At 40.5% G+C, this 23,666-nt stretch overlaps 1 protein-coding gene across 4 annotated transcripts in view; it reads right to left on the bottom strand.

The window, feature by feature from the left end:
- The window catches only part of APP (amyloid beta precursor protein), a 223,173-nt gene that overhangs the window by 37,844 nt on the left and 161,663 nt on the right, over positions 1 to 23,666 (bottom strand). For all 4 annotated transcript variants that reach the window (XM_082332177.1, XM_082332178.1, XM_082332179.1 and 1 more), the window contains 2 exons: positions 13,546 to 13,674; positions 12,189 to 12,288 (listed from right to left, as the gene is read on the bottom strand). In XM_082332177.1, coding sequence (XP_082188303.1) covers positions 12,189 to 12,288; positions 13,546 to 13,674 — 229 coding nt within the window. The remainder of the gene's footprint in view (positions 1 to 12,188; positions 12,289 to 13,545; positions 13,675 to 23,666) is intronic.

The following is a 23,666-nucleotide window of genomic DNA, read 5'->3' as shown; positions in this document are numbered from 1 at the left end:
CTCCACATTTAATTCCAAATTAACATATCATTAAGTGCTTCAAAATAGGCTGAAGAGCCTAAATTAAAACAAATAAACAGCCCCCTCCAACCATCACTGACATTTCTGCCAGAGGAATCAGCATTCATTATTCCCCCTCAGTCTTGGGTGAAGTAGAAAAAGCCAAGTACATTTCCACCCTCAATAAGTAGGTTATAAGGCTTATAAGTGAAACTGCCCTGCAAAAAAGCATTTATATGAAAAACTGCTATGGAATTTTATTGTCTTATTTTCTGAAAATAATTATTTACTTTATTAATTATTTATTGGTCTTATTTACTGATAAAAATGATCAGATTTATTTGCTAACCTTATAATACACAGTAAAACTCAAAACTGCAGTAGAGCCTAAAACTCTACCAGTTTCTAACACCTGCAAGGAGTCATTTAACCATCATTTTCTATAAACAGTTCTAAAGGTCACAGTACAAATCCCACAATAATTTTTGATGTGTACTGAACTTGGAGGCAGCTTGGGAATCACTAAATAATCCATAAAAATACATAAATCTGAACATTAATTTGTTGCACTTGATTCCCTTGGTCAAAAGAGACTATTTTCAATTTGACTCACTTAGAATAGTTTAAATCAGAACTCACCAAAACTGAATTGTGCAGCATCTGCTCCACATAAAATATATTTTGCCTATTTATTAACTGCAGTTTTAGCACTTGATAGGCCAAATGCATCCTGGGTTGTCCAAGTATTCTAAAGAGATGCATTTATTAAATTTAACAAATATATCCATTAAGTGGGATATGACCTATTCTGATGGCTTTTATGTCGTTTTTCATATGCGTGATCTAATAGCAGGAAGCAGAACAGTGAAAGGACTGGAACCCCGCCTAGGTAGCGCTATTCAGGAAAATGCATTTTTTAATTAAATTGGGCATATGAGAATCATGCAGAAGGAGAAAGCTGTGCTGATGAAAGATTGCTTCATTTGTAATCCCACGTGCATGGGAACTGACTGTTAGAAGATTACTGAAACACTTCCATCAATCCAGCTGTTGCGCAAAATCACATATCCTCAGTAATTCTTTTCCCTTTTTATCCCAATAGTAAGAGCTTGCAAAGCAAGAATAGGTCAGATAATCTTGGCCATAATAAGCACCTGCAAATTTTCACTCTGCACATCTGAAGAGAAAGTTATGCTCGAGTAAAGCAAAACTTAGTACATCAGGGGCATCAGAGGCATATTTAGCACTGCCCCCCCTCAGGATACCTGCCCATAGTGATGCATTTCAAACTTCAGTGTTTGAATTCCCCTGGATAACAATTCCAGAGACTGCTCTGGGAATGACGACTGACACACTAGCTCTGTAATATATAATATATATGAAGCTATAACATATAGCTTGTGCAGACAGTCTGTAACTGGTTCGCGCTGGACACTTGCAATTTGCTGGCATGTTAAGAACTAAGATGATTAATTTGCTTCTTTCACAATCTAACACTCCCTATTAGGAATCTGGTCTTAGAGTGAATTACACAGAATGACACAACTGTGTTCCCAAACCAAGTAATTGGGAAAAGAAAATCCATCATTCAACAGCAAATACGAAGTGGAAGCTGTGGTTGGAGTGTCTGTGCTCCCACGATTTTGGGCTGCTTCAGTACTTGTGGACCCTGACATCATTAACTTGATTTAAGTTACATGTATATTCAGTGCATCAAGAAAATTTTCAATAACTAACGTAATGGCATTTCTGTAAGTGGGCAATGTTTCACAGAGCCAGTGCCTCCCCATTTGAATGGAAACTGTGCATTCAGTAAACCACGCTCTCCTGAGCTAACCTGCTCTCAGATCATATTTGCAAGGTGGATAACTGCCAAGATTTTTTCAGACTTTTGTTATCCATCCAATAAAAGAATGACATCTTAAATTTGGCAAATGATGAGCTAACTTATTAATTCCTTAAAGTATAATGGCAAAAGCAATTATCGGGCAATACAAAAGAGAAAGGCTGAGAGAAGCCATCCTGCTTCATAAAACAGTAAAATCAGACTTTAAAAAAATTTTAGTACCACCACATGCATTACCTATATCGTCTCAAAAACGAGTGCTCCAGCTTTTCTTTTCTTACACTGAAGGCACAACCGAGCAGGAAATCAACTCAAATAGATGTTTATGAACAAATCTGTAACTATGAGGTAATCCTGACCTACGGTACTTTTTAAAATCAAACATATCCGGTATACTGATTTAAAATAATACACACACTACAATATATTCAATATTTTCATACCACTGTAGCCCCTCTACCAGCAGAAACAATGCTCTCCAAGACAGAATTTCTCAGCCTGTTGTCTCCACGACACCAGAAAATTACATGTGAAATGACTGGAGAGTTAGGAGAAAATCCTCATCAAATCCACACATTTCCATGTATCCAGTCAAACAAGAAAGAATAGGAGAGAATACAACCAACCATCGGACAATTAGCCAAAGTTTAGTGTGTTTTTTCCTAACTCTGGGATGAAAATCCATTGTGCATAAGGTCACCTGTAGACTCCTACAGAGGGATATTTAAAAAAATGCTGTGAAATGGACACGGTACCAGCCTCAACCTGCTGCCACTGCGAGCCCAGAGTGGTCTCTTGGTCACAAACTTCCTGTGGGACCTGTGGTGGGGATGATAACTTGCTATTTAAAGAGAAGTGTCTATGAAAAAATACTTCAGGGTAGAGTAATGGAAAGAACACAGAACAGAGACTTCAAGAAGGATCTACCAATGCAGGACAGAGTGCTCTAGCCACCAGCTCCTGAAGAAAACCAAGGCAACACCTTTAAACCTCCCCCACTAAAGGATGAATTATTTAGAATGAAAGATTTAAATACCCACTGAAATACCAGATGCCCAGAAAATTAAAAAAATACTTTGTTTATAATCTACAAGTCCATCAGCCTTTCAATACTTAAAGGGGGACTAAAAGAAAGATGGGGATAGTCTTTTCAGCAAGGCCTGCTGCGACAGGACAAGGGGTAATGGTTTTAAACTAAAAGAGGGTAGATTCAGACTAAACACAAGGAAAAAAATTTTCACCACGAGGGTGGTGAAACACTGGAACAGGTTGCCCAGAGAGGTGGTAGATGCCCCATCCTTGGAAACATTCAAGGCCAGGTGGGATGGGGCTCTGAGCAACCTGGTCTAGTTGAAGATGTCCCTGCCCATTGCAGGGGGGTTGGACTAGATGGCCTTTAAAGGTCCCTTCCAACCCAAACCATTCTATGATTCTAATTATTATCAGAATTTCCTGGTTTTCAGTTCTAACACTCGGATCATGAGACCAGCTTTCCTTAAAGGTGCAAGTGAAACAGAACAGTGTTTTTCAAACCAGAGGAAAAATACTCTCTTAATAAACTTCATAAGACCTTTTTATTCTGATCAAATTCCTAAAAGCAGATGGAAAACAAGATGTCCCATATCCTTCCCTGATGAAAAAGCCACCCCAATCCAAAGTTATGTGAAGCCATTCATCCTTTTCACAATATCTGTAAGACCTGGAGGAAGCTGGCTCTTTTACTGACTAAAGTCATGTTCACAATATTTATGAGATTAAAAGAGGGCTTGTGCACACAAAAATCAGGATTCATAGCTTCTCTGAAGAACATTAGTGCCCATGACAAGACACAATAGACCATTTAGCTACAAAAGATGGGGAGGATATAGTATGCTACTAATGAAAGCATTTGAGAACATCAGTGTCGGTGAAGTGCATTTATATCTATTTTAATCATCTACTATTCTCTCCCTAATTTTCTATGACAGTTAAATAATCTGGACAGAAAATAAGAAATGCTTAGAAGAGGAGAATGTTGGATCTATTTCCAGGATTTTTTTCCTTTTCTCCTAAGCTGCAGGAAAGGACATATTTTACTAGCAGACAGAGCTGACTCTCCAACCTGGAGATGTCACTGAGGTTCTTCAGCTCTCCCAAGCTCCCAAGTGGCGTGCAGAACTTATAAAGCCTCAGCAACATGGAACTGTCATTCCAGCTGGCAACTACCTTTGCCTATTAAAATATAACACACTAAGGGAGGACAGTTAGTTAGTTCAACAGCAAGTGCAAAGTCCTGCACCTGGGGAAGAACAACCCCATGCACCAACATACGCTGGGGGCTGACCAGCTGGAAAGCAGTTCGGCAGAAAGAACCTGGGGGTCCTGATGGACACCAAGTTGAACATTAGCCAGCAATGTGCCCTTGCTGCAAAGAAGACTAATGGTACCCGGGGCTGCATTAGACAAAGCACTGCCAGCAGGTGAAGGGAGGTGATCCTTCCCCTCTACTCAGCACTGGTGAGGCCACACCTGGAGTGTTGCATCCAGTTCTGGGCTCCTCAGTACAAGACAGACATGGACATGCTGGAGAGAGTCCAATGAAGGGTCACAAAGATGATGAAGGGACTGGAGCATCCTTCTTATGAGGAAAGGCTGAGAAAGCTGAGACTGTTTAGCCTGGAGAAGAGAAGGCTTGGTGGGGTGGGATCTCATCAATGTATAAATACCTGAGGGGAGGGTGCAAAGAGGACGGAGCCAGGCTCTTTTCAGTGGTGCCCAGTGACAGGACCAGAGGCAATGGGCACAAACTGAAACACAAGAGGTTCCCTCTGAACATCAGGAAACACTCTTTTACTGTGAGGGTGATTGAACACTGGCACAGGTTGCCTATAGAGGTTGTGGGGTCTCCATCCTTGGAGATACTCAAAAGCTGTCTGGACACTGACCTGGGCAACTGGCTCTAGGTGGCCCTGCTTGAGCAGAGGGCTTGGACCAGATGACTTCCAGAGGTCCCTTCCAACCTCAGTCATTCTATGATTCTGTGACATCGGTTGATTCCCCACATAAAAAGAATACATCACCTTGCTCCACCAAATAGCTCAGTGGTACCTTACTGAGCTATTTATGGCATTTACATCATTATAAAAATATTTTATAGAGGTAACAAAGTGGCAAAACTGGTGGCTTAGTAAAGACCATAAGCTTGTGATGATTAAAGAAAAAACACCTGGGAAAAAAAAAAGCTAAGTATATATGTAAAAATGCTAGCCAAATGCTTTAAAAACCAATGCCCTTGGGTGGAAGATGTCTTAATTGCTTATCAGGCAGTCCACCTGGGCCATATCATGTCAGTATTTAAGCATACACAAACTATCTAAATGCTGCTGTGTAAAGCTTAACACGGAATTCATTTGCTTTTGTGGAAGAAGGTTCTGCTATTTTTAACCACTGACCCAGCAATATATTTTTTGCTAGAGTTCTAACAAATCATCTACTCAACTGAATGCTATAGGGCTTCAAGGGAGAAGATTAAAGGTAAATAACCACTTCACAGAAAATTCAAATTTTTCTTTGGAAAGCTAAGGTTACTGGATATGTACAAATATGTCAAGTCAATTATGGGGAGAAAGCACAGACATAGTTAGTGCTGGAAGTCACTCCGGGGTACCTGTGCAAATACACATTCTCTGAAGGCTGCTTGCGACTGCTTGTTCCAGTTGCATTACCTTTCTGGGCAAAACAGGCAGAGCAGAATGGGAGGAACAGTAAGCCTGTATGATACAGCACAGATACACCAAATGGTCTCTTGAAAACTAGAAGGTAGGTTTTACAGTACCTTAGGGTAAGACCTGCACATAATTGCACTACTTCCAGAAAATCTGTTTAAAGTTTACTGAGGAATTCCTGTATGGTGTAGATATATTCATCGAATCTAAATGGAAGAATTGCGGCCATGGAAAAATGTGCTGGTTTTAAAGAGACGAGCGTGGAAATTCAACACTTACGGTTTGGCAAAGCTGACATTCCCCTGCGTCCAAAATTGAAGACACTCCCTCTCAAGTACTAGCCAAGTGCTTGGGGCAATTTAGAAATGACAATTCCATTGACCTCCAGAACAGCAGAAAGTATAAAACTTAACAGGAATTGTCCAACCTTCCTCAGGTACAGATTTCTATAACTACTGCAGCTGTACACTGGATTTGTGGCTGTTTATTTTATCCTAGGTAAAAAGTTCAACTCCATTTGACTCCTTTAAAAAGAGAAAAAGAAATACTAACTGGAAAGTATGGATAAGCAAAACCAGAAGAACTGCTTTTCTTCAGAAAGAACATCTCTAGTTTCCCAGTCCTCAGCGTGCTTCTCTGCTCCTCCATCTACTGCTAGAACGTGCCTGTATTTAACAACCAAGCGGACCTCTCCAGTGCCTGTTCTCCAGAACAGTCAGGGCCCATGCTTACACTAGCAAGTCATGAAGTGGAACACCACAGTAAACAGGGATGACTGAGACACTTGTTACCAGAATGTACTCCTGTGTGAGCTAAAAGGCTACTGTAGACAGACCCAGGAGGATTTACATCGACTGGATTAAGCAGGTTTGTCAAGTGGTGCAGAACCCAACTGTCCTGAGTTTGAGCACCACTTGATGACCATTCCTCATCTTTTTCTATGCCAGTTCAATGAACTTGGTCTGTCCCAGTACAGACAAATCCTGAAGTGCTTATTCATTTACCCATGCTTCAACATCCCTGTTTTCCTTCACTACAAAAAAAAAAAAAATATTAAGGCATAACCACTCTGATACCTGACATTAATTGCGTGAAGCAACTGCTACCAGTACTTTTGCCTCTAGTCTAAGAGGAAGACTAGAACTGCCTCCCATGAAGCAGACGAGAACTGCCACCTCCATGATCAACAAGCAATTTCAAGAATTCTCTAGTGTAATGTACTGAAATTGAGTCATAAGGTAATTACTATTCTTACTTGATATGAACTATACTGTTCTGTACAATCCCATTCCCATACCCCTGGTAACCTTACAACATTCTTTTAATAAGCTATTGACATATTTAACGTACATCAACTTCCCTTTGTTATTCTGATACCGCAGCATGGCAACCCAACTTCAAATAAAGGTGCAGGAATCCTAAGCATCGCTTCATGATTTTAAATATTTTTTTGAAGGTAGAGTTCTTCCCTTCAGCTAAATCTTAAGACAGAAAGTACAAGGAAGAGTTACAGAAAAACGAGACACTGAGAAGTCCCATTGCAGTCTGAAAGATATTACTAATTACATATTCAAAACATAACATTTTAAGGGAGAGGATGAAGAAAACAATCACAAAAGAAATGGCACCAAACAAGACAGACACAGAATTTGATTTTGCAAAGCCCCCAAGGGTGTGTTTTGGTTTTGCAATATAAACCTCAAAACGACAATGGTTGTCATTTTGGACTGTCAGCCTGCGGCAAGCAGCTAATGCCCTCAAAACTTCTTACGAAGGATACCACACAATGAATGGAGAACAGAACCCTAATTCAACCCGTGGCAAGAAATGCAGCAAGGCTGTGGATTGACTACAGGTCAAAATTAGCAGCTAGAAACAAGAAATCAACGATTAAATCTTATCAATGCTGAAAGACCAGAATCAGCTGAGGTAGCACTAGCTTTGCTCTCCACAGATGCAGACTGACAGGTATAGGGACCTAATTGTTAAAGAGGAGGGGTTAAAAGAAAGCAAGTCTTCAGACATCTTTAGTCTGTAGCTTGTCCTATATTTACAGCTTTTTCTAAAAATACTTCAAAAAAATCTTCACAGAAGTTGTGACCCAAATGTCAAGAGGCCAATCTCTTTCTCAAATTTTGTCATGCTAAGCTGGAGCACACAAATACTTGAAATAGCACATGACCCACAGCACACCGTACGGATCTGAATGCAAGCAGTGCTCTGGGGTCTGTTTGTGTTTGTCCTCTCTCCCAGCTGTATAATGTGAGTGTGGCATCCAGAACATACTGCAGAAGAACGGGATAGGCACAGTGGAACAGAACAATAAAATAACAATAGTCTTATTTTATTTGTCAAGGGACAGATGAAATCATATTCTCTTACTTATTGCTCATAACTGAATGTTTCAGAGCTTAGTTACAATACTGCTGCAGTAGGTGGTGCTGAATATTTCATCAGTGGTGGGCTAGAAAACATGGAGTTGAGGACATCAGTTTGGAAACAGAGCAGCAAAGATGGAATTAAAAATTCAGCTCACTGCCTGCCCATTTGACTGGTACACAAAGCTCTGACGTAGCTTCTGATTCAGAAGCTGTGCCTGCTGTGCCACTCCCAGCAATAAATTGCTTTTTACATACATGGATAAGCAGTCTAATCAAATAAAGATTGAAAGCAGGAGGTGCTCAAAGGAACTGCTGATTTCTCTTAAAGCTTGCCATTGCTCTCTCTGAGCTTTTGTACATGTTAAATAGCATATGAGATTTATCAGAGGGAAAAGGTGAGTACAAATACCAAGGTAAGCAAATTATCTGCTCACCTAAAATGTGCAAATAAATATCTCTTCTTGGATTTTTTGTGCCACTCTCCTATTCATGGGGCATAGTCCTGCCCATGAGAAACACCACTTAACACCAAGAACTTACATCAGTCGCCAAGAGCGACGTGGCTTGTAGCACATTTGCATCACTGCCCCTTGAGAAATCAATTGCAGCCAGAATGCCAAATGGTCTCCTACATAAATGACCTGCTTATGCTTTCCAAGCTTTCTCACAACAGTCATGGTCAGACAGACCTCTTTCTGCAGCTCTTACACTGATCCTTTTTCCCCTGCCCCAACAGGAATGAAAGACAGACAGCAGTATTCTTCCTTACACATCTGGAATTTGCTGCTACGATACATGCCTGTCACCCTAATGGGGCATTCGCATGTTAGACATCGGTCAAATGCTTAGCAAAAAAATCCTCACTTCATGTAAGTGCTGCTTTCTACCCTTCAAAGTGCTGTGGGTCTCCCTACATATCTATATACTCAAATCAAGACAGTTTAAGGCAACAAACAACAGCTGGTGATGAACACCTGCAGATAAGGACTACAACTCTTAAATTTTACCCTAAGTTCCTGCCACCATCTCTGCTGGAGTTCCGAAAATAACCAGAAGTTTTAAAAGGCTGCTTTTAGCGTAGAAGCTGGATTTCGTATTTTGGATTCCGCACCTTAAAACTATGGCTGTAAACCTGCCTTTTGAGGTAGGAATTCAAACATATCTCTGTTTTAAAGGAACTTCAAATGTCCAACTGCTGGATTATGATTCATCTGATCACCAAGCATTGATTAAAAATCTTCAGATTGTTGAAGAAAACATTCTCTATGCAGCTGCTATACCCCAGGAATAACTCTAGATTCTATTTCATATAATTCAAATTCATTGCTCAGCATAAAGACTTCAAAAATAACAGACAGAAATTACAAGTGTGCACTTTATCTTCAGGCACATATTCTGTGTGCCTGAACAGTTTCTAATGACAGAACACCACCTGTTTCTCATGGATGAACCCTTGGTAGTGGACTATCAGGAAGACATTCATGTATTTCTAGTTTAGTTTCTAAAAAAAATAATTAAGTCCCAAGACCTGAGATTCAAATTTGTCAAGAGCTAATAATGGATAATCTGTGCAAAACAGGGCATAATATTTCTAGCAATGAGAAAATCTAGTAAAAAACAGCACCTTGTTAGATATTAGAGGAATTAAACCCATGGTACAAATTCACAGGAAACTAGATCTCATTTATTTTGCTGCCCACAGAACTACTTGTGCAATTTAGGGAAAAACTACCTTTGTCAGAGCTGTGTCTTCTAAAGCAAAGACTATTCATTCCTCAAGGTGAAAACTGCTCATGAAGAACTCTGCAGTGAAGTGTGGAACTAGAAACCAAAAGTATAATGAACAAATAAACTGAACTAAAACATTAGCCATCTAACTTGCATCCCAGCCTAAATGAACTATTTTCAACTATGCTTCCTTACGTGTATTTTTATTATTCAGACACTGTGTGTGTGAGATGTTCTCACCTAGGTTTTTTTTTTCAACTTTTCCCCTGACTCAGACTTTCTAAGTCAATGGTTCTAACAAAAGGTATGTAATGAAACATTTGTCTTTTTAATGAGAGTTGTAATATTTCTTGGGAATGCTACAAAGTGCAGTTTTGTTAGTATTTGACTCCTCCACAGATTCTGCAGCTGTAATAGATTTCCTTTTCCATGGGTCTAGGAAGAGTACAGAAACTAAGAAATTCAATAATTTCAGAATAGAATTTGAAACAGACTGATCACTGCTCAGAGCTAGAAGGATACTGTCTCCTTTAACAGATGAGAATGACCTCAACAAACTTTCATTAAAACCAACATGTAAAACCAAGTATGCAGCCAATGTTACCAACAAGGAGAATGTTGATAATGAAAGAGAATAGATTTTCTTCTCGTTACTGAAAACTATTTTATCTAGTATAGCCCAGATCTGATAGCACTTTCTTTAATTTTTGCTGCCTGGTTAACTCCCAGTATGAGAACTTATTTTTCATTGCTTTAAACTTTGCAATGCTTTGAAGAATTTTTAGTATACCCAAAACCACAAAAAAATCAAGGTAGGGAAAAAGTACTCAAGAAAATGTGATAGACTTTTTCTTTGAGATATCTTAGCTTCTCTCATCTTATTAGGAAATAACATCCCACTATTTTAGGCTCTTTTTTGCCCTAAAAATTAGTATTACATTTGAGATTAGGAGTCAGATCTTTGTAAACCACTTAGCAGTTAATAGACTTTTGCTCCCATGTCACTTCAAAGCCTCTGGAATTCCCATTCCATTTCAGTATTTAGGAGGGAGAAGAAAATTTAGAAGAATGTCCTCACCAACAAGCATTAACATTACCCATAATAGAAGAAATTGAACCTTCAAGCAAAAAACCCAAGGGAATGATAGCGGTGCAGAAAGAAAACAAACTGAGCATCTGGACGTATCGGCATCTCCTTTGCTACAGAAATGATATGCTTTCAAATGATCAATAAAGTGTTGTGTTTTTTTTTTTTTTTCCCGAACAGCTCTCTACAACTACAGACTGAGACTGTTGATTGTGCCTTATAATTGTGGAGCATAGAAACACATGGTGAAGGATAATTACTAATTCAGCTGTCTCTTTGTTTCCTCCCAACCTCTTCCCCAACTTCCAATCTCATCCCCAGACCTCTCAAGCTACCTCACAAGCAGAAGCACATCTCCTTCCTCACCTGTGCTTTGGGCAAATGAATCCACCACTACTCCTTGTCCATCCCCTCCCTGTGTCCTAAACGCATCCAAATCCTTCCCGCAATGGCACACCTCCCTCCCTTGTGTTTTAAAGAAATCAATAATTTATTTAGTCAGCTGAAGCTGGTTATTTGCAAAACTAATCCATTAACTGCCATTTGGCAGAGTATCACATCTTGTGAAAAAAGCTGTTCCAAAGACAATGACCGTCCCATCTCCAGCCTTTGCATTAATCCATGTATTATTTTTCTTAAAGAAGCACATTAGCAACACGATGTCCAGAGCTGTGGCTATGTCTGAAATTAATATAGGCTAAGTGAAGTTGCCTTGCTGCAATAGCAGAACACAGCGGAGTCCAAGTGCTGAGACGGAGATGTCTCTGTTGCAGAAATACCACAGCCAAGAGCAGGAACCTGAATGGGAGGAAATAGCATTCTCCCTCACAGCTATCTGCTGTCACAGCACTCAAGGAAGATGCAAACATGAGACTGTTGCTGACTGGTCCACAGCCCAGCCTGTGCGCTGGAAAAAATGGGAGGAGAGGAGATATCCATTTGACCAACTAGCTAAGAACTAAATGCACGACCAGTAAGATACTGCTAAGTTGCACTTAGCAACTTCCAGTTGATGCTTACACTTTTCTGGGATGCTTGGGTCTGCAACTAATTTTTTAGCTGGGGGATTTCCAAAATGTCTACATCAGATAACGTAAATACCTACTACACAAATTAAATATCCAAACCCAGGAAGCATTTCCTAAATGTCACTGTCAATGGCTGCTTCCATGTAGCATAGAGGCTCCAAATGCAAATTAACATATTTCAGGGAAAACATTTACAACAATATGATGATGGCACTGCATGGGTTATACAGGATTTGTCTTCCAAGTATTCGTTATAATTTAATTTATAATTTAAGAACACTGGCAAGTTTACTCTCCTATTTTTCAGCTGGGGCAGTATATCAAGAGGAGAAGTAAGATGCTGTATTTTAGCTTTTGGTGGTAATTTCTCATCACAGAAATAGTTCCCTTTTTCTAAATTAATAGTTTGCATACCGACTTCATCCTGGATCTCCTCTGCCACAGCAGGCACATTGTAGAGGAAGGAGAGAGACTGGTTCATGCGTTCATATATCACACGTAGATGTGTCATAACCTATGGAAATAAAAGTATTTTAAGGAGGGGAATACTACTGCTAATTTGATATTACAGATTTTATAGGTTAGAGAGCAAGACAGTTCTCACTTATGCTAGGTATGCCCTACGTACTGAAACTGTCAAACCCGTTGCAAAATTCATCTCTCTCCTACAGCTGCTACAAAAATAGTGTTCTAGATGCTCTTCCATAGCAACTACCTGAAATCCCATGGGAATGCAGTAATTTAAAGTAGGGGTTTACATTTGCTGTGGGGCAGAGCATGTACACAAGCAGCTATAGTGGCAGAAATCCACAGCCTCATTTACCCTTCAATAACATTTACATTTGCCCATACCCGTAAGTTTCCACATAACATGCAAACCAAGTGAGGTGCAATGATTGCTGCATCAAAATGTTTCACCTGTTTGGGTTTTTTTTTGTTGTTGTTGGTTTTTTGGGTTTTTTTTTTAATCCTTATATTGCAAAAAGAAGCAGCTCAGTTCAAAAACTGTGGCTGGAACAGCGCTTCCCATTGCATCCCACAGAGGGAACAGCGGCTGATTCTGCAGATTATGGCACACTTTTTTCACAGCTTATCCATTATGCCTACAATTTTAATTGCTGTTTTGAAAGCCAGCTACATCTTCAGTCTTTTTTTTTTTTTGCTTCCTCACCCTCCATGATTTATGAAGACAGCGTAAAAGCTGTTCCAAAACATCTATGTTAAGGACTTCGGTAACATTCAGCAGTTAAAATGCCATGAACTACCGTGCCTGTTTTAAAAGAACATGTTAAACTTGGGTACATCAGTAATCACATTTATAGACACTATAAGTACCTCTGCAATGACTATAGAAAGGTTGGTTGCAGTCAGATGGCTACAACACTTCTGGTTCTGCCACTTCAGCTGAGGAAGCATAACCATGTGTGGTTGCCGAATCTATTCCTGACATTTTCCCAGAGGTATTATTTACCAAGCACTAATAAAGGCTCTGGGCATTAATGCTCTGGAGGGCTCCTCAGGAAATGTCCGCAACTGACTCACTGTCTGGATAGATAGAAAACCTGCTTTTCGGTTCTTCTCAGAAGACAAACTATACCCACCCTACTCCTACATCACTTTGCCTTAATCTTCTGCCAGAAAGCAAATTATTTTTTATTGCATGTAAAGCTGTCCACAGAAAGGAGTCAGGTATTTTTTAAAAAATAGGTTGACAGAAACTTCACAGTGGCTATGAACAAACATGATCCCATTAACCCTCAGAGGAGATTACCTGAGATCTGATTTGGGCAGCTTTCTTTGGGTCTACCATGCGGACATGTTCAAAGTGTTTGAGAGTATGCTGTCTGTCCTTCTGCTCAGCACGCACGTACTTCTTCAGCATGTTGAATACGTGACGAGGCTACAGGGAAGAAACAGGGAAAAAAATCAGTTTTGTTTAGAACAACACAGGTTTTAGTTCCTTGCACTGGAGATGTATCCCAAACCAAAAGCACTTGGCCAGCTGGTGCCTGCAGCTATCTTCTGAAGGCAGGTCTGACTACTATAAGGAACATCCACTGACTCAACCCATTCAGCAGGGTGCACCATTGAATAGTAGTTGTAGGCAGTAGGTACAGTCCCCGGGGAGGGCGTTCAGATTTCCTCCCCGATCACAGGGGAAAGTTTGGCTGTTGCATTTCCTTGCCTAACTGCTATACTACTGCACCAACAAGAGAGCAAGTGTTACCTTAGCACGCTAGTTAATGGACACCCAATATCAATTTCCTTTGGGCTTTGCTTCCATTCTCTCCGTCAGACTCTACTTCTCCTCTCCCCCAACTCAGGAAGCCCCCATGATCGAAGCTCCCAGTTTTGCAACCTTCATCACCACCAGGCAAATCCCTTCCAGAAGATCCCCCGAAACCCGGACTCCATTGGAAGCATTTCAGAGACTCCCCATATACACTCTACTATGCTGAATACTCAACCAGTGTCAACATCTGTCAACTACAGTTAAACTTTAGCAACAGAAAAGATTACAACTGATAAGTTTTATCAACAGTAAACTGAATGCACACATTCAGATTCAAATCAGAAGGTAACCTGCCCAACAGCTACACAGAACACCATGCAAAAGCATTACTCTAGCTAAGCCAAGGAATAATCATCAGACTTGACTGCAAAACTTAAAAAAAGGGTGACCTACTTGGGTTCTTCTGAAGGTACTCAGCTTGGGGGCCAGATTTTGTAAAAATCTTAGCCTACGTATATATTCCAGGTGATTTTATTTAGTAAAAACTATTAAATACATGCCTTAAGGCATATAACTGAATACGAACAAAGGAAAGGTCCATAGCTGACGGGAACATGAAAATATACACAGACTGATAGTAGAGCAGTGAAGACTAAGAAATGTGTATCTTTATGTACTTTCCTACTCTGTGCAATAATACGGTGCCAAAACAGGGAAGTGTTCTCTAGCATTCAGCTAAGACTTTCATTTTTAACTCAGTGTTTATGATGGATTCTGGAAATCCACGCCCCTCTGCAGCTCTGCTTGTGCTGTTGTACTTGTGCATCCTACCTGAAGCTGCCAAGCAGTGAAAAACATGAAGCTGAGGCAGGTGAGAAGAAGGAAAGGTGACCTTACTGTGCTGTAGATTAAAGAACGAGCAGAAGTGGTGAACAGCTGGTCTGGGCACTGGCAGGAAAACAGGGAAGAAGGTGGGGAAGTGACAAAATAAGCATCAGAGGCTTCGTGCACAGCTTTCTGAAGCAGGAAGAACCGTGGGCGAAGTTGAAGCTTTAAGACAACTTAGATTCACGGACAAATATAGAGCCTGAACTAATTTAACATTTATACAAGAGATGGATACTAAGCTAAGGAGCTCACAGATTTAAGAATCTCTTCAGCTTAAGAGAAGCAACAGATTTTAAAATGTCCTTAGACAGTAAAACAAAGGTTATCTGAAGAAGATTTGTCGGATAGAAAGAGAGAGATGTGAAGCCATTCCCTGCCAAAGGATTACATTCAGTGGCTCCATGACTGAAAATTCATTCATGAGGAAAATAACCCCGAGCCCCCAAAGCCAAGCACCCTGGGATCAAGTTGCAAGAAACCGTGGACAAACGCTGGAAAGTAAGTAATCCTCACAACTTTATGGTAATGGCAAAACAAACTGAAATGCCAACTGTAAAGCTCTGTAGAAATAAAGGCTAGAAGACCAGAAAGCTTAACATCAAGAAAATTTTGAAGACAGAAAATGTTGTTACCTTTCCTGACACTTCAGCTTTCCTTGTCCTAAGACAAATCAAGATAGCAGGTTTGGGCAGATTAGAGAGAAAATGATTAATTTCTATTTCTTCAAGAGATATTCCAATTTAAGCGTCATGTCTAACAACAGAAGGGTGTATTTTTTGTTTTCCCTCAGTATGTTTGTATTCACTGCAATATGTCAATGAAACTTTTACATTAAGAGTCACAAGCAGATTTGTTAATAGGATAACAATCTTGAAAATACCTGTCAAATACCACTAACAGTAGTAGTCATTTGGGTAAACTGGCACACCTTTAGTGCCTTCTATAACACTGAGAAATGCCCCAAACTTATCACTATAAAGGAGAAATGGATATGCCTGCATCTAGCATGTCTGGCCAAGAAATCTTCCTGTAATGGCAGCAGAAACCCATAATTCAAGCATAGGACAATGCAGAAAGAGTATTAAATGCAACGTGTTTCCTTGCAGGGGCAGCAACTTTGCACTGGATCAGGTCACACCTCCAACCTTCCCAACAACTTTGCAATGCTACTGCCTCACAGCTTCAGGGCCATGGCTGAAGGCTTAAACTGCCAGAGCTGGTGATGGGCAATGATAGCTTTCCACTCTGGGCTTTGCATGCCATTTGCATGGCCATTACCATAAATGAGGACCAAGTTTTATAGCTGAATGTAACTTTAATAGTAAAAAAAAACAAAAAAACCCACAAAAAACCAAAACCAAAAAACAACAACAACAAAAAAACCAAAAAACCAAACAACCATTAACTGATCATTTTCTCCCCTCTGCCTAGAACTGTAGACCTACTGCTTCCACAGTTTTAACAAATTTCCATATCAGCAAAAATACCTCTCACCCCAAGTCCCACCTCTGTACTGCATTACACACACATTTTCCTTTAAATGTCATTATGGAGTGAAATGGTTCTGCTTAAAAATCCCACCCATACAAGCACTTTTTGCACAAATACTTTCAGCAGGATTCGTCCCCAAATCTAGTACATTGAGCAGTGACATGAACTCTTGTGATGGTAGAGCTACGATGAACGGTCAAGCACAGAGGTGAGGGAGGCTCCACAGGCTGAGGAGATGCAGTCAGACCCTGTGTCTAAAGCTGTTATATCCATGGCCATCTATTACTTCGACCCTAGGCAGGAACCTTCAGATTAAATTATAAATGAAAGTGGTGCTATTATCAGCTAAATTAAGTTCCCAAGGCCTGAGCTCTGACACTGTCTACGGCAGAAGCACAAACGGCTGACATATCCCAGGGCCAACTTGGCACCTCTTGCTCTTCATAAATAATGTACCAACCACCAAACTTCATTACAAAATTCTGGGTTTAGCACTTGAAATTCTGCTGCATGTTTTGCCAGGGAAAACTCAATGTATTCACATCTGTAGTCATCTAACAAAAAACATTTTGCAGAATACCTAACTTGTATCAGCCACCAGGGGCTACCTAAGCCTCATGAAATAATTCCCCTATTTTCAGTCGTCTGCACTTGTTTTGTTGGCTTGGTTTTTTTGGCTTTCCTCTGAAAGTGACCAGGATACTCCCAACGTGATTTCTGTTATTCCCATGTTTTGGGTCACCCTGGCCAACGCTGCTGGCGATTGTCCTTTATCCAGTGACGAGAATGGCCAGTGACTTCCTAAGCAACGGGATCCAGCACCAAATCAGAACGCGTGTTGTTTCATGAGTCCTCACGGCACACGGCACACACAGAACGCAGCTGCCAAGGCGCGTGGCAGGGTGAAGCGGTGTGAACGCTGCTGTTACACGCTGCTTCCGACTATTTCCAGCACACACGGTCACACTGTTTGCTCCCCCTTTTCAGCAGATTCAAACACCTACTTTTTATCTAAAATCAAGCACAGATCAATTGTAGCCCTCTCACAAGCTATTGTTACAGGCCGACAGATGTGCTCATGTCTGTGGGTACTTTAGTTGCTAGTTTAAAATCCTGTTTATGCTGGAGGATGTTGTCAAAGTATTATTTTATATATAGTTTTCGTGAGTATATTGGGACTTGCGTGTATTCATTTGGTACACAGTAAATATATTCACAGACTACGTATGTGGTCTACATCGACTACTTAGGCTATCTACCCAAAGTGTAGGGAATATGCCTATTCTCTTATTTGGAAGACAGTTCTTTCTGTGGATATAAATATGTACCAGGGGAGAGTTAAGGACCTTTATTGCAACGCCCTGGTTTGGAAGTTTAACTTGGTAGTCCTGACAGCTGGTTAACAGGTTTCCAACTGTAGAAGACAAGCCCAAATGAAGCAGAAACTGCTGATGGCTCCTTGACTAGCTGGTGGTGAGTTCCAGCCCCACTGACGCTGTAATCCAGTGCCTTTATTTCAGGTGGCATCAGCATCGAGGTAAGGTCACTCCCATAAAGGAATCATATATGAGATCTAAAATGCCTGAAAAAACAGTTGCTAGTAAACGAAATACATACGCATAAATATAAATACGAATATATATGCATGCAGATGCCTCCCCCAGGAACTCTACATTGATCCCAGTCTACTATTTCAGATTTTAAGGGAGTGATGAAACAGTGCAATTTCATTGAGCTTGGAAAATGGAAACATCAAATGTAGTTTGGATTGCTACAAATATAACTTACAGTCTCCCCATGGAAATCCAAAATACTTACTACAGAGAAACAACACGAAAATCATATTAAAGCACTTCTCTGTATTAAAATACAACTTTCCCGGCTCTGTGCCATGGAACTTCCAGGGGAAATTCTGAGCTGGCTTGTCATTTTGATCAAAGTTCTCTCTAAATCAGAGAGAAAAGTTTCACAGTGCTGTATTGTGCTATTTAATCTTGCCTTTGGAGAAAAGTCAATCACCAGTCCTTTCTGATTACTGCTCTTGAAATGTGCAACTATTACTTCTTTTCATTCACTTCTTAGGAATACCTTGTATACCGCATTAGGTATATATTTTACCTGCTATGTTATTAATTGCGGGTCATGTTTGACATAGGCATAGTAGTTCATTTTAAGAACATTCAAGAAAGGCTGGCTAGGATGAACACAAGATTTTCCCTCATGGGTGAGACACAACTAAACCCCCATCCAGCTACCTTTCATGTGGAGTTAAAGATGCCTTCTCATAACTTCTGCTAATCTATAAGAACATGTTACCCCACACATCACAAATACATGGCTATAATGGTACTCAAAACCTCCCTTTGCCTACCCTCCCAAGGACTTTTCCTGGGGCAGAATAAAATGAAAACAGTATGTGATTCAACCTCGTTTGCTTTTCAGGATTTTAACTGACTCAACTTTGACAGATTAAGACAAATTTCGTTTCTGCTCACTCTTCTAAAATTTTGCATTTTAGATATAATGAACCTGCCATGGTTTTGCAGAACTTAATACCCATCTGGAATTGCCTCTTCTGTATTTAGTTCACTCGTACAAAAAACCTACTGGCAAGCCTAGGTGTATGACTATACCATATGCTCAAGCCCACAGACTGGGGAAAAAACAAGAGTCTGGTTTTCTTCACAGAAAAGCCTCAGAAGCTGCTGGAAAACGGAGTTAGGTGACCACATTTCTCAAAGTCTGACCTGGTTTAAAAGCAGAGCTGAAATCCATGTGGTCTGTTTCACAAAATCCTACCAAATTAAGTGTATGTGAGAAATTCCACAGCTGTAAGTTTATGGGTTTAGAGGAGCGGAGCTAAAGGGTGGGGTATTAGAGCTGGACTGCTCTTTCCTACTGCACAGGAGGATTTTTATCACTAGATCAGCAGCAATGCTTTGGCCTGCCTCCAACTGCATATTTCCACAGCAACCTCGTTAGACTCAGGAAAGGCTTTGAGCTTCCCGAACACAGAGGCACTGAGTAAGGGCCCCTCTGCAGATCCCTCTTCCATGTCCAAATAGCCAAACTCGACTAGTTTCAGCCTGCACTGTGCTCTCTCTGTATGAACAGACACTGCTCTCACAGCACAAAAGGTACCAGAGCAAACTCTGAGGGCAACAAGAGAAAACCACGGCAAAAAAATTCAAATGGATTAAGGTACATGCTAGGGTTGATCCTAATGATCCTGCTCTGTTTGGCAATAATTTACATTTCAGTAAAATACTGCTGAATTAGAAGAGAAGCATTTTAAACTGATTTTAATCATTATATGCTCACTTTATTCTATGTGCGAAGTAAGGAGGTTAATTAATTACCTTTCAAAGTTTTCCTGCATGTTTCCTTGCTCTGAAACCCTTTATTTCACCACTAGGAGCTGGATTTCTTTTCTGCTTCTCTTTGCCCCCTGCCACCGGCTTCCCACAGAGAATGTGCATCTCTTACCAATGAAGATTAAACAGGGAGACATAAATCCAGCAAAATTTGACATGCACGTGAAAGAGGGAATATAAACAAATTATAAAATCGACCTGCTCACAGAGAATGATGGATTTGAATTCCTCTATTTAACTTGCAAAATGAAGGGGAAAATTTCCAACTGTTTTAAAAACTAGAGGCATATTGGTTCCAGCTGCCACTAATCCTCCTTTTCTGTAGTAAGGCCATCAAGCAGGATGAAACAATACAGTATTTTGACACTGGATACTGAACAGCTGCACCCCATTTTCAAAGGCAACAAAGCACAGCTAAGCTGCATCAGGAATCAGGGATGAGGATCAAATTTTAAGTTTCTGGGCAGCCTGCATGACAGTGCTTCTGAGAACAGAACAACAGTACAAATATTTGGTTTTGCTCAAATTTGTTTTCTGGTAGACCTTGAAGCTATGCAATTTCATCTCTATATGCTCCCTGGCTCCCTTGCTGCCCAGAGTGGTAGCCTGAAGCACTCCTTTGACACTGGCATTGGGCAATCGTCTGTGTAACACCTGAAAAAAATGCAGTTAAAGTTTTTGGTCTCATACAGAAGCCATTCATAAAGGATTCCCAGAATTTTGTAGTTTTAGGTAGAATGGCACCGAAAACCACTGATTTTCTAGGCATATATAAGAACGTAATGACTACACTACTGGCCCAGACCAAAGGCTCCCCTAGTCCCATATCTTGCTATCCTACAAGGAAAGCCTCCTCCAAAGGAGCAAGTAAATGATGAAACTTCCCCTCACATAGTCTTCCAGCTTCCCCCTGTCCATAGCTCAAGGACTTTCTGAGCCAGTTGAAGTTTCTTTTCAGCTCCCCTGAAGAGGCTATCCCTTGAACACAAGCACCACATCATCTGTATACACATAGAAAACAGGAGTTCCCAGTGGATCAGGATTTTGTCACTCACGGAGAGCCACGCACCACATCCATGATCAGTCTGATGACACCAGGAGTGCCAGACTCACTGTACGCCTATGGTAACTGATCTGCAGGCAAAGACTGGTCACGGATTTCTAGACATCCAAGAGTAAAATGAAATCCTGCTGCTTCAAGTGGTCTGCCAGAAGTCCAAAAAATCTTGGGAAATGTTCAAATTCAAGTACAAGGCAATATGTCCAAGTGATTAAACAGCACGTGGAAAATACTTTTTGCACACACACACACATCTATATATATATACACACGCGCACACACACACATCACACTTACTGTAACCCTCCTAGCTGTGTGCAGAAGACATGCACTTCAATAAAAAAAGCCTAACTTATTTTTCAATTTAAACCCAAATTCTGTCCTTATAACTTTAGAGAAAGAGACTCCACCACTTTAAATATTCAGAATCTACTGTTGTAGCAAACATACTAATAGCGAACCATGTAATTTGAAGCAGACTCTGGAAGGGAGTTCTTAAAAATATTTTTGCAGAACTCCAGAAAAAACTCCCTTTTGTAAGATTACTTAACAAGTCACCAGCAAGGTTATGACTGACTCTCCCAAAGACAACACAATTGCATCGAATATACTTTTAGTTTACTAGGGAACCGCCAGAGAAAAATACAGCTAGGGTATCAGAGTTGAATTTTCCATTAATCCCATTTTCTCTTTGGCTAGGCTGCCAACGTTTGGATTCACAGTGTATTGAGATTTCTGGCTCCATATCCTGCAAAGCCGTTACCGGAGTGGATTCATTTATTAAGCTATTCAGCTATCATCAATCACTCCTCAGGTTTCACCCCCTGCCCCACAATAAAACCAGACAAATCCTCCTGCTGAATTCAAGGTCAGCTTTTCATGTGCTTTGGCACACATCTGACCAGCAGTTCAGAGGTACATGCCAGAACTGTCAGTTACTACAGAGCATGCAACCAAAAAACACTGAGGCAGAACAGTACCACCACCAAGACTGGCAAAGGAACTGTTTAAAGACCTCAGTTTTTAAACTGATCACTTCTATTAGTTTTGAGATGAGTCCCCGTTTGGTAGCACCTTGAGCTGATGTTTCAGAGTGATCAGCTTTTGTAGGGACACAATATAGGATGCACCTTAGTCTTTTAACATTACCTTCAAAATGTACTTCTACTGGAGTCATGTGTTCATTGACACGGCCTTTCAGGCCTGATGCTCTGCCACTGAAACAGTAAACGTATTATTAATTTAAATGTCCTGGGAGCTGACTACAAGCAACCCAAGTAAAAAATGAAGGTTCTTCTGCTCTCAAAGTCAGTGTTAACCTTTTTGTCCCTTAGTGTTCTGCAGCTGAAGTTCACTTTTTTTTTTTGCAGTAGAGATGTCATCTGCATCCCACAAACATGAAAAATCAAGTTCCCTTGTGCTAGGAGTGAAGTTGCACATTTTGGCAGCTCTAGAGACCATTCTGCTGTTATGTGTGGTCCCCATCCTCACTTTCCATGAACTCGGATACCTGCAGAACCAAGCTGTCAGCCTGATCCACGCACAACTTGAAATCAAATAATTCTTCTGGGGATACTTTTCAGACATGATTACGTTTGCACGAGGCTCAACTTTACAGCAGCAGCTGATTGGCTAAAGCCAAACGTGAAATCGTATCTTAGGTGAACTACCCAAAACCACACCGCATGGGAGCAAACACGACCCGCAGCCAGTCTATGCACGCACCTCATCTCGCTCTCAGTCCTGAGCCGCAGACTCCAGCTTCCTAAGGGAAGCTGCATCCCAGCCTGTAACGTGCTCATCTGTCTGCTAACAAGACACTTGAGTCCAAACCCTTCACTACCCTCACAACAGTCGGAGGTTACAATAGGCATCTCACACTCAGACCAAACAACATCCTCTACCAATTTAATACAGACTAGCTTCATTGTCCACAAATTACTATCTTGCAAAATACAGATTAACTCTTCATACAACTACTCTGAAGTCCCCCCGTGACACTCCTACCTAAGTAAAAGATTTTTCTTTTACTTGGCACACAGTAAAAATAAGAGTTTTGCACTACGGGGTGGAGAAAAAAGTTTGATGGTGATAAAGAACTAAGACGATGATCACTTTTCCATGCTCCCTGAATATGCAGGTTTCTCTGCAGAAGGAAATTCACTTAAAACATGTAATTTTACCAGGTTAGCCGTATTGATGTAATTCCCTGTGAGGCCAAATTCAGGATCTAATGGCTACATCTTACACTGCTGATCCAAAAGTCTTTTAGTAACATAATGTGTTTTCCATCTAGGAAGTGTTCAAGAGGTGAGAGGCATATAAACATTTGGCTGTTTTCCCACAGTGTTCGTGCAGAGTCTCTTCTTCTGGAGGTCACAGACCAGTTATTTTGGTATTGAATACAAACATCACCGATACGGAGTCATTAAAAATTCCAGTCAATCCACATTCTGAACTTAGTGTTTACACCCACCAATAGCCATCAGATCCAAAACGGACAACTTTGAATTGCTAGTGTGCTGTCTTCACGCCATCCAACAATCCTCACAAGATTCTTCACCAAACATTTCAACAGTTCAACAAACAAAACAGAAAATCACAATCACCCTCATCCTTAAGCTCCATCTTGACATGATGAAGTATTCTACTCTGCATCACTTGGAGGGGTGCTTCATCATCCTTCTACAGGATCTGTGAACGGTTACAATTTCTGACAACCAAATCACTTCCATGTTATTTGCTTAAGTATCTTTATGTATGTATCTATTTATCCATAGGTATGTACGGGGTGTGTGTGCTTGTGCCTTCATTTATGTACACACAAAGTCTAAACTTTTAACTTT

The sequence above is a fragment of the Platalea leucorodia genome (assembly GCF_965183815.1).
Source record: "Platalea leucorodia genome assembly, chromosome: 2".
Lineage (NCBI taxonomy): Eukaryota > Metazoa > Chordata > Aves > Pelecaniformes > Threskiornithidae > Platalea > Platalea leucorodia.
This window is presented reverse-complemented; position numbering and strand designations above follow the sequence as displayed.